General features: G+C 41.2%; 1 protein-coding gene across 5 annotated transcripts in view; it reads right to left on the bottom strand.

Annotated features, from left to right (window-relative positions):
- The window catches only part of NFXL1 (nuclear transcription factor, X-box binding like 1), a 76,817-nt gene that overhangs the window by 26,507 nt on the left and 37,812 nt on the right, over positions 1-12,498 (bottom strand). For all 5 annotated transcript variants that reach the window (XM_081208773.1, XM_081208774.1, XM_081208775.1 and 2 more), the window contains 4 exons: positions 11,775-11,895; positions 9,633-9,792; positions 8,607-8,698; positions 7,196-7,217 (listed from right to left, as the gene is read on the bottom strand). In XM_081208773.1, coding sequence (XP_081064899.1) covers positions 7,196-7,217; positions 8,607-8,698; positions 9,633-9,792; positions 11,775-11,895 — 395 coding nt within the window. The remainder of the gene's footprint in view (positions 1-7,195; positions 7,218-8,606; positions 8,699-9,632; positions 9,793-11,774; positions 11,896-12,498) is intronic.

Genomic DNA, 12,498 nt, shown 5'->3' with positions numbered 1-12,498 from the left:
GGTTACCACCACAACTCCTCCCTCAACCCCTCCTTTCTGTGATGTATGCATGATGTTTCTGAGGGTGGGCATGATCTACAGGATGGGAATTTCAAAAGTCTTTATAAGACCTTGCACACCATTTTCCTGTGTCTTTCCTCTCTCCTGCAAGTGAGGGGGGCACCCTGTTGCAACAGTTCAATAAAGGCCAAGCTTACAGGCTGCTGATTTGCTCCAATTTACTCTGGTTGGTGTCTTTACTTTTTGTCCAAGGGAGCCCTCGGATTTTTCCGGTAACATACCCTAATCATTACACCGCTCTGGCTTTCCAATTAATACCTACTTCTGTAATCGATGGGCATAGTGGCTTTTAAAAAATCATTCTATACACGGTAGAGTCCTGCCAGGGGAAAATCTTCAGCTTATTTATTTAGCCCTACACTGGAATAGGACAAGATGCCAAATCTACTTTGCTTAGACCTTGAGCGATATGGCAGAAACTAACTTTGGGTTTGGTCCCATGAGGTTCCAGGAACATATGAAAACTTCTACATGTTCTTTTACTTTAGAGCATGTTTACACAGCTTGCGTGTTAAGAAACATGCTGAACAGCCATGAGTAGACATTGAACTACAGCTCCTGGAACATACAGGTGAGAAAGCTTGATAGTCAGCATTGACTGTATTGTTTCAAGAACATGTAGCTCAGCCTTCCCCAAACTGGTGCCCTCCATATATTGTACTGTAATGGCCACCATCCTTAACCATTGGCCATGATGTGTGGGGTCGATGGAAGGGCACCAGTTTGGAGTAGACTGTAGAGGGGTCTAAGGAGGAAGTAAAATATAGAAATCAAGTCACGGAAGGAGCTACACAACACTCTCCTGCTAAAAAAATTAATTAAGTTGTAACTAGATGGCTGGCTTGCTACAAACCACATCTGCAATTCCCCTCACAATCTGCTTTTTAGTCAGAGAATTGAGTACAGTCACATCCACCAAGAGCACAAGCAACTGGGCTGTGTAAGACTTTCTGCTGTTAGCTTCTAACACCAAATCCATTTCCATGCCTGAAAGAACAGCATGTAAGGAATGCTTTGAAGTTCCAGTATCTTCTGCTTAGCTGCAATTTCTTCAAATTATTACTTCCGCTAAAAACAAACATTTTCACAAATCCAAAACATCAAGGTAGCTCACAGAGGACGATAAGAGGTAGAACAGAGGAACCAGCCAACATCCATTTAGGGAGAGGTGAGAATTAGCAAAAACAATGAAGAAAATGTTTTCTTCAGGAGACAGGTTGCAGGGGGGGGAACCCCACGTTCATATAAATAATACATCCTCCTCCAATATAAATTTATATGCTCCTCTTTCAGCAAACATTAGGCTTGTTATAAGCCAACGACGCTGGCAGTGGAAGGTGAAAACAAAATGAAGTCAGAAACTCTTGGACTTTATGTCAAATTAGAGAGAGGGAGGGAGGGAGAGAAGAACCATAGAAAAATATGTTACAGCGTACTTTTTTAAAAAGACTTAAGTTTCCATTCCAAACTTTGGGTTTACCTTGAGATACAAATTAAGTTCCTGGTTTCCTTACGAAGAAACTTGAAATGCTAGATGGACAGCAACTTCGAGTGCAAGGGATGTGACTCAAGAAGGTGTCTGGCCTGGGATGAGTCCCCGAGGGTCAGACAGAGGCCTCGAGAGTCACGTTTGGTTCTTGGACCTGATGTGTCATAAAGTTAAAGGGATAAAGGGACCCCTGACCATTAGGTCCAGTCGTGACTGACTCTGGGGTTGCGGCGCTCATCTCGCTTTATTGGCTGAGGGAGCCGGCGTACAGCTTCCGGGTCATGTGGCCAGCATGACTAAGCTGCTTCTGGTGAACCAGAGCAGCACACGGAAACACCGTTTACCTTCCCTCCAGAGTGGTACCTATTTATCTACTTGCACTTTGACGTGCTTTCGAACTGCTAGGTTGGCAGGAGCAGGGACCGAGCAACGGGAGCTCACCCCGTGGCGGGGATTCGAACCGCCGACCTTCTGACTGGCAAGTTCTAGGCTCTGTGGTTCAACCCACAGCACCACCCGCGTCATAACCCCTGGCATAATGCTTAGTAATGCAACATCATCTCATTGCAAGCTTTCCTGCACCTTCTTGTCACGGACTGGCGGGATGCAGAGCAGTGGTGTGAGGCAACAGCTGAGGAACCCCCAGGGGAAGAAGGCTCAGAGCCAGGGGATTGGTGTTGGAACAACGATGAGAAGGAGAAGAGGGAGCAGACAGACCGGAGGAAATGTCAGAAGCTGAAGAGGTAATAGGGTTTAGTGAGCGGGAGGAGGCTGAATCAGAGGTGGAGGCTAGAAAGGAGGGGGGGTGTCAAGAGGTAGAATGGAGGCAGGCTGCTCTCCCTGGTCTCCCATGAGGAGGGTGGAGCAAAGAGAAGCAAGGCAAAGGAGCCTCAAGTTGCTGGGGAAAGACCCAGGGAAGGAGTCTAAGAGAGTGGTGGGAAGATGGGGACTTTCAGTCCTTGCAACTGCCTCATTGAGGCAAGACCTTTGGGGAAGAGTTGCTGGGGTCACGAGGCCTGCATTGATTTGGTTTCTTTGAATAAAGATCTAACTTCACAGACAATAGTGGTTGGGGGTTTTTCCTGGCCTTCAGCTGACACCTCTCCACTTAAATGGTCATTTGTAAGGTCTGGAAACTAACAACACATCACATATTTAATATTACTAAATATTACCAGGTGAAGAAAAAGGACAAAACATAACACTACTGTTTTTTGCAATAGCCACACATTGGCTGCAACAACATATTGGAGTCAGCATCCTGGAACACGGTCAGAAGTTTGAATTAAAACATCACTCAGAATAGCTTTTCAGCTAACGAACAAAAAGCCTGGCTCTATATAAGCAGCAGGATAGCAAGAATAATCCTATTATAATGAGAAAGCAGTATAAAAAATGACTTCTACTGGAATGTTTACAGCCTAACATTGAAATTTACTGTGCCAGCAAATTGTTCTGAAAAGATGTGGAATTAATGACATTTCAGCATGATATTACAACACATGTGTTAAGGAATGGGGAATAATTTATGCAAACTAGAAAGCATGCTACTGAAGTGTAGTTTTTTGTTTTTTGAAATGGACAAGGGTGGCTACAGTTTTGGCACCTATTTCTGCATAAAGACTACAACTCCCATCATCCTTGAATACTGGTCACGCCGGCTGGGGCTGATGAGAGTTGGAATTCAGCAACATCTGGAGGGCACCATGTTGGTTATCCCTGCTTGAAATACTGGTGATGTCCCAGCAAAACAGAAGCAGGGAAGAAGAAATGTAATGTCTTGAAAATGTGAACTCACTGAAGGAAAAGACAAGCAATGGAAAAGAGGGAGCAGCAAAAGGCAACACATCAAAATCATGACCAGAAAAAGGAATATGAACAACAGAAGGTAGAACAGGTGTTAAAGAGGATGGAGATGAGAAATCAGAAGATACAAAATAAGCTTATTTCTATTATCCAGACGAGTACTAATTTTAAGTCTTAGTAGGAGAAAGAGAGAGAAAGAGGAGGAGGGAGATGAAGGCTTCAATCAAGATGGCAGTGAAAAAGTTATAAGGTTCACACACTTTTGGAGAAGGATTGTAACAGAACCAAAAGACAAAAGAAGGAAGAATGTGCAAGGTAATGAACACAGAGGTAGCAGTTTAGCATTACTTGGCTCTAGTGACAAATTAGCTGTAAATCACCATCTAGAATGATAAGTCATTTCAAGGCTGTGCAAACTTCCCCCAATTTTATAAAAGTTCCCAGATTCCCTTATGTATATCTATATTTACACTGGAATAACTGACACAGATGAGTCAACCACAGCTACGTATTTGATGTTAAACTTTTTCAAAACATTGCAATTGCCAATATGGTCTGCACTGCATGTTATGTCTTCTCCTTCTTGTTTGTATGTTTGTGTAACAGAAAAGTAATTAAAAAAACATGAAGTTTCTTGCTGAAGTCTGGAATAAAAATGAAAGGCCACACTCTGTGCCAAGAAATGTAAACAACATTGAACAAGAAAGTAGTCTGAGGCTATCTAGCTAAGAAATATACAACTCATTTCTTTCCCTTGTACCAAGAAGGGCTTTTTAAAAATCTGCATTTTTAAAAGTATAAACTTAGAAAATAAGTTAGTCAAACCCCACTAAGTTGATATGCACACTATTATACATCTATGAGAAATTGGGTTTTTGACCAAATCAAAATTAAAAGCAATCACCATGGAAGCAAAGCATCCCCTCTGGCAGCATTTATGATTTGGTAATTTCATTACTGGCTTATAGGCCGATAATTAAAATTGGTATGCTTCCTTTGCATTCTTAGAAACCGGAAAATGAAGACGTTATAAACCAGCATCCTAAGAGGTGCAATTTATGCCAAAGAGGAAAATCAATCACATGCATTTACAGAACATTAGAATTTGATAGTAATTTCAATATGATAGCAAAGTGACCCATAAAGAATTATAATCATGTAATCAAAATGCACTGAATCAAATGTTACTGTTAGTATTCATGGCATCCATAGGAAGCTACTGTTGTAGTAGTTAAAATGACATCAAGATAGCTTAAGTCAGGTGAAACACACAGGTTCTTTGGTAGGAGAAAAATAGGAGTAAGAAAGGTGTAAGTTTCACCTAAGGATGGAGACAGATCTGAGTAACAGCTGAATATTATATTCTCTAATATGGATGGATGTTCCTTCTTCAAACATCCGAAAATGCAACCTGAACCCTGCCTTATACCTAACAGAGCCTGCTGCCTCCTCCCATTGTCCATTTTAAGACTATTTTCAGATGCAGACTCCATCAACAGCCAACTTTTTCCTCCCTTGTCTCAATCTGTTTACCATCTATCCCAATGAAAAATTCTGGAGAACTTGAAAGTTTACATTATATTGTCTGCCTAATAAACACATTGCCCTAACACAGATTTTGACATCTGTCTCGTGAGTCAACACAGCTACCTTGACTTTCTCCACATGAATGGGGTAATATGACAAGACTAGTAGGTCCATATCAATCCACCCACACTTGTTCGAAGATGAGCTTGTACACAAATAGTATTCTCTGTAGCGGACCAATGTAGATTACAACACTTGCAGACCCACTAACGTGCCATTTAGAATACTAGCCTTCTAAGTGGCCGGTCAATTACTTTCAGACTGTTCCATCTAAGCATTTGTTTCAAAGCATGGAGTATTACATGACTTGAACAAAGCACAAGAGGATAAATGTTTTGTTTGAGTCCTACACATTAGCTGATGAGATCTAACACATGATTTGAGAAGATGTTATAGCCACATGGCGTTCCTGAATTCACTTCCAGTAGAGATTGAGGAAATCTACTGCCTAAGCCAATACTAGTTTGTATTGAATAAACTTTCAGTTTTCTACATTTCCCCAAGTCATCTGAAATCACATGGTCCACTGCTCCAAAGACTGTACAATTGTGCATAACTGTTAAGAGTTCACTTAAATTCATTTCTGTTACATTGGACTACTTGGAAGTCTAATAAATCACTCCTCCTAACAACTAATTGAGGTTGAGAGAGCTGCCGGCACTGCAGCCCGAATCAGGCAACTAAAAACAAAAGGGAAATATCAGCATGCTTGGGAAGAACCTTAAGGCTTGCACAAACATAGCACACACATTTTTAGGGAGGGGGATGGGGGGTGGGAGGGGAGAGAGAAGAACGAAACAACAACCCTTACACAATCCATTAATCATGTGATTAATCAGGGTGAGAAAAGAGTGGGATGTCCTGATTGGAGGAAATACCTGGCTGGAACCCTGAACGGGAAACTCCATTAGGAAGGAGGATATACGACGATGTTTTAGTGAAGTCCTCACTTTTTTTATCACAATTATGGTTTAGCTGAAACTCAATCTTACATTCATATAGGCTACCTCACCTGGCTTGCACAAACTACATTGTGCACTAGCCAATAACGACTACTTCACCAGAACAAAAGCCTGTCAATCTCATTCTCATCACATAAATGCATTTCAAAAAGGGACCAGATTTTCATTTTAGCTCAACCATTCTGAGGTTTCGGCCTTTTTAAAGTTAAGACCTGTTTATATTTAATTTTACTGCTGAAATTGGTTTTATACTGTTAATTTTTCTTTTACCGCGCATATTGTACTTTAACCATTTTTATGTTAACTACTGAAAGAACCTAAGTTAGCAAAATATACTTTAAAAATTAGTTGCACTTTTATAAAGTTGCCTCAAGAAATTTCATTTATGTACACACATTTTTAGGCTTCAGTAGCTATCATCACATCAGATTAAGTCGTGGTTCAAACTTGATACCATCTCTACGTTAACAATGAAAAAGTATAGATTTCCCCCCAAATTATTATTTTTCTAATGGATTTGTTGTGCCTAGATGGTCAAGTCACTTCTCCTCTGCACAAAAACCATAAATCTACTCAGAACTTCATTGTTTTGTAACTTCCCATAGAAAATTATTACCATTGCTTAATTCAAGACAGTGTTCATGCTTGTTTTCATTTATACTACCAAATGTTAAAATAACTTCAGACAAAGCTCTCAGATCACCACAGGGCCTCACTGTGTAACGTTCAGCTGAAAGTCATAACATCCCTGCCTTACAATTCAAGCTCTCATAGTCCACTTTAGGCATCATACTAGCGTAGGTGATAGTTAATATCAATTTACAAAACATATTTTGCAGATGTTCCGCAAACAGCCACAGAACGTATCAGGCCAGCGATATAAACTGCATGAGAAGAGATCGTTTAAACATTTCCAAACATTTCGGAAAAGCCATAAAACAGCAAGCGCTATAAAACCAGAGCTCATCCTAAATCATCCCAGTAAACACGAACAGAAGAGCATTTTGCCAGCATTCCACATTTCTTGAAACGCGATGTCAAAAGTTTAAAGTTTCATCAAGTAGTTCACTCTTATAAATTTCCTAAAACAATTTTGCAATAGTCTTGATAGAAATCCCAGCAGATCTCAAATGACAAAACAATTTGTCGCTTTCAAGGGGGGAAGCAGAATACTTCCATTTGCAAACGAACCTCATGGCAAACGCAAAGGCTTCATTTCGAAACCTCCGATTAAAACCAAATTATGCATTTTTCAGATTTACTCTGAAATATTACAGTTTTTATAACTCACCTCATGTTTCCCAAGGCATTGCCTGTAAATACACAAGAACAAAATAAAGGAAACAAATAAATATAAGGTCAAACAATTTGAATATCATTCCCTCAATTAATCAACCACCTGAAATTCATTGGCCAATTAGAAGCTGCAAGTATGGCCATCAGAATGTGGCCATTTGTTACAATGTCAATTGAAAGAAAAGATGTGTTTTCTTCTAACAGTGAGCAATAGCTTTTACAGCACTAAGTAAATTGTACGTAGTGATGGTTGACCCAGTTACATTCATAACTGGGCTCCCCACTCCAACCCCAAAAAAACCCTGGAAGGTGGTCTCTCGATAACCAAGTATGAGCTCCCAGTTATGTCACTGGAAGCACAACAGGGTCTTATTTCACACCCAAACTCATTACATGGTGGCAGGCTCCAGTGTTGTAATTTCCTCTCCTCTTCCCAACTCCCTCAGGTGCAAGTACATCTGAGAAATTTAGAAAATTCTTGTTTATTTACTTAATCTACTTGTCCCTGGCATGCTAGACAGATGAAGGATTGACCAGGGTTGCGGGGTGGTGGTGGTCCTGACACAGTATGGTTTAAAGGCAAAGGAGGCCACCATGATGCTGTAGCTAAGCAGATCCAACTCTGGTCAGTATCTGGATGAGTGACCATCTGGGAACCACACGCGGGCTCCCTTGGGATATCTAACGGAAGAAAGGTACGATAAACGTAATAAAAATATATCTATTGTAGCTATCAGACAGATAAGCGAGCTGTTGGAGTGGTACTCTCTTTTGTTTAGTGAATAGGAAACTCTCAGATATACTTTGTGTGTATAAATATGCAACAAATGCAATTCACAGGTTGTGGGCAAAGTCCAGTAATGCTGAGCTTTGCACACAACTTAGGCACTCTCAGACAGGCACAATCCACTGGGACATTCTTCTGCGCAAGCTCCACCAAGTTAACACGAACTCTGCTGGATTACCGTGAGCAAATTTTGCAGCTGACAGCCAAACATGTACAGTCGCACCTTGGAAGTCGAACAAAATCCATTCCAGAAGTCTGTTCAACTTCCAAAACTTTCGGAAACCAAAATGTGGCTTCCGATTGGCTGCAGGAAGCTCCTGCAGCCAATCGGAAGCTGCCCCATTGGACATTTGGCTTCCAAAAATAGTTTGCAAACCAGAACAGTCACTTCCGGGTTTGTGGCATTTGGAAGCCAAAACGTTCGACAACTAAGCTATTTGAAAACCAAGGTATGACTGTACTAGACTACGGATCTCCCAACTGTTTAGTCTTTTCAACTGATCTGGCTTTACCTCTGGAAATCGCTTTAAAGAAAATGCATAGCAGTAAGTCACAGCACAGGGCCATGCCACCCGAACACATAGAAATATGTCATTTCAAAGCATATTTTCATACTCACGTTGGAATAGGGACTTGACATGGAGGGCAAGGCAATGCTGTCTGAATAAATGTAGGCTCAGCTGACTGTTCCCAAGGGCCTGCTGGCTGATGCTGGGATGAAAGAAATTTGTTGTTATACAGCACATATTACAAAAGCTAACCATGCCTATAAAAGCTAACCATGGTCTAGGGTTACTCCTACCCCCAATCTCAACAAACATCCTTTACTTATTAGAACTCAACGCACCACAACCATTAAAGTCGTGAAAACCAATCACCAGTTCTTAATGACAGCAGTAGGGCTGTGTCAGGCAGTAAATAAGCAGATCAAACAAAAGGAGCATTCTTACCAGTTAGTTTCTTTAACAATCACAGCAAGAGACAAAGGAATGCATCTCTCTCCAGAAATGGCGTTGCTCCCAGTTAATGTTCACCCCCTCCGTCCCCATTTTTCTACATCATTCCTACATCTGGTAATCTGAGCTTGTTGCCTCTGTGCTCTCTGTTCTATCACTCTCAAAGCCCATCTAGTCTTAGGCAAAGGGGGGGTCAGGAAAGCTGTCCAAGGACACTGAATCTGCCAGCTGTCCCTCTCCTGGTGTTTCCTCTTCTAGCTGTTCCTCACCCAGGTTTTTCCCTCTGGACTATGCCCCTCTGCAAACCACTGTTCTAAATCAATACTGTCGTCCTGCCCTTGGGAAGGTTCAGAAAGGGGGGGGGGCTCCCACAATTCCTCCTCAGTCCAGCCCCTGACAGGCTGTCACTTTTGGAGGGGTTCCAGCAACATCTCAAGTGGGAAGATTATATGGAAAGGAATAATCACAGAATCATAGAGTTGGAAGGGACAGCAAGGATCATCTAGTCCAAGCCCCTTGCAATGCAGGAATCTTTTGCCCAAAGTGGGGCTTGAACCTCTGACCCTGAGATTAACAGTCTCTTGCTCTACCAGCTGAGCTATACCAACTGACTGATTCCTGTGGAACCAGTACACTTCTCCCTGAAAGTAGTGACACTGCTATGGGGAGCAATCACATGGTTCTCTCACCGAACCAGTCTGTTTTACAAGTGCTTCATCATGGCAAGGAGCAGGGCAGGAGTGACCACACTTCTCAAAGGTTTTCTTGCAGGGCTGGCGGCAAGGAGGACAAGGGCCGAAGTGGCAGCTGTGTTTCTCTCGAGCAGCATGATGGCAGGTAGGTGGCTGCCTAAAATGAAAACAGGAACTGTCAATAATTGCTACAAAAACTGGTTTACAGTCATTTATTTAACAAAACAACTTACTAGAACAAAAGAGCTCTAAGTGGTTTACAACAGTCATATACACAGCTGCTTGCTTTGTGTATCCCTTTTCCAAACGTGTTATGCTCCAGTCATGATGGAATGAAAAGATATATAAGCATATCACTATCCATATTACCTCCAGAGAAAACCAAATTTTAAAAAATGGTTTCGTAACACTCATAATCAAGTAACCTCACTATGAAAATAACTCGTTTCTAGCGGGAGAAAAATAACTAATTTCTGGCTTAGGAGGCAGTAGCATCCAGAACAGCAGCAGGAGAACGAATCTTAGAGAACCGCAGAGGCTATAGCAGGGACTAGGTGAAACCTAGCCTACGTGGTAAACAGCAGCCAGCAAAGAAACTCTCTCCTCTGACAATGGCGATCGTATTTCACTACAGATTACTTAAAGAAAACAAATGAAAATAAAAGAAAGCAACAGACAAAACACACCGCTTCTCAATTGTTTTAAAATGAAAACAGTTATATTTAGCAAGCTTTAAACTTACAACCATATTTTCAACTAAGTGTGGGATTTGTTGGGACAGATTCAAACATGCTTGGTAGCTTGCCCACTCTATTAAGTCACATGAGCTGGAGCATCCAGTCAAGGATGCACTTTTAATGCATGGATGCCAAGTCTGTGAGAGGGTAGCTCTTATTGAGTCTTTACTACAGTTATGAAGATGACTTCTCCCAGATACTAATAAAGCCCTCTCTCAGAAGCAGTACAAAGTTCATTTCGGGGCTTGCTTTTGACAGCTTGGATTATATTAGCATCAAACAGTTCAAACTGATGTTTTCCCTATTGTTATAGGCATGTTCTCTTATGTAGTCTTGGTGTGGCTTTAGCGTTGACACTATAGCCACATAAAGTTGTGCCCCAAGAGAATGCTTGAATTTGGACAAATAATCATAATCATAATAATTTCATTATTTATATGCCATCCATCTGACTGGGTTGCTCCAGCCACTCTGGGCGGCTCCCAACAAAATATTAAAAACACAATAAAGCATCAACCATTAAAAACTTCCCTGAACAGGGCTGCCTTCAGATGTCTTCTGAAAGTTAAATAGCTGCTTATCTCCTTGACATCGGATGGAAGGGCGTTCCACAGGGAGGGCGCCACTACCGAGAAGGCTCTCTGCCTGGTTCCCTGTAGCTTAAAGTCTCACAGTGAGGAAACAGTCAAGAAGACGCTCCTTCAAGTATACAAGGCCGAGGCCACCTAGGGCTCTAAAGGTCAATACCAAAACTTTGAATTATGCTCGTAAACAAACTGGGAGCCAATGTAGATTCTTTACACTGGTGGTTTTTCAGAGCTGGAATGAATAAGGTGCCCTGGAACTTTAGGGGTGCTGCTATTACTACGGGAATAATTCAGCTTTGGGACTAACAGCCTTACTTGTGTAGCTACCATACCACTTCCTGCTCAACCTGTATAACTGTAAATAAGCATATTATTATGAAAGCTTTAAATTCAATTGCTCCCTCTCCACTACAAAGGAAGCCGACCTTGACACCCCAATGCCCACCCCACTGTGCTGCAAGATACTAAGAGAAGCTTGCTTCAAGTTCTACTGCTCTTGTAAAACTATTTGGAACTTAAAGCAGCACCTTCCTATGGCAACACCAGCCTTTGAAACGCCTCTCAAGAGTTGCAAGTTGCAGTCTTACAGTGCACTGCATACTTCTTTCAAAACACTAAACTGTATTAATGTAGCTCCACCTGCTGAGAAGCCAATAATCTCAAAAGACCTAATTACACCATTACAGAATTAAACCGTTTCCAACACTAGTTTCAACAGCTAGGGGACTTTCAAAGCGGTTTGCGGTATCACACGGTGGTCTGATATTCAGGGGGAGTAAAAAATTATTTGCATTAGATTGCTATTTAATACTAACCTGCATGGCTCCTTGCATTTAGGAGCCTTGGTGGTACGTTCTCTACCACATGGCACTTTGAGAGCAGTTTTGCCACAATTGCACTTCACATCTACAGTCTCGGGACATGGATAGCAGCTACCTACAATGAAGACAAGCAATACAAGTAGCCAACCTTGGAAAAACTTAACACATTTTTAGATGCAATCTACAACAGCAAAACTACTTTGCAATTAATTACCTGGATCCAAATAAGAAGTTATCCATTTAGTACAATTAAAATTAACAATGGTATTATGAATTCAGGAGGCATCGGTCTGGACAAACTCCACCCAGAGAACATGCTACTTATGTTCCCCGAATCTGTTTTGAATGTCAAAAGAGTTAACGCCTTTCTCTACTTTCTGAAAGGTGAGAAGTGAGCATCAGATTTCTGACATTTATAAGAAGCCATTTTTTTAAAAAAGAAAAGAAATTACACTGCAAGGATGCAAACATTTCCCTTGCCCACACAAAGGCTCAACATTTGTATTTGAGTATGTCGGAACAAATATGAATATCCTTTCATAATATGAAAAATATGGAGTGGGTAGAACTGATAAAGCATATATAGCAAAGAAAAAGAATTTTTTATCACACTTTAGACAGAGGTGGACAATTTATACATCCCCAAACAGTTCAAGTGCTCAATAAGCCAAAGAGTAACAACTGATTATTTAATTCAAGGTATAATTTCTACCACCAT

Source organism: Podarcis bocagei, assembly GCF_964188305.1.
Source record: "Podarcis bocagei genome assembly, chromosome: 9".
Classification (NCBI taxonomy): domain Eukaryota; kingdom Metazoa; phylum Chordata; class Lepidosauria; order Squamata; family Lacertidae; genus Podarcis; species Podarcis bocagei.
This window is presented reverse-complemented; position numbering and strand designations above follow the sequence as displayed.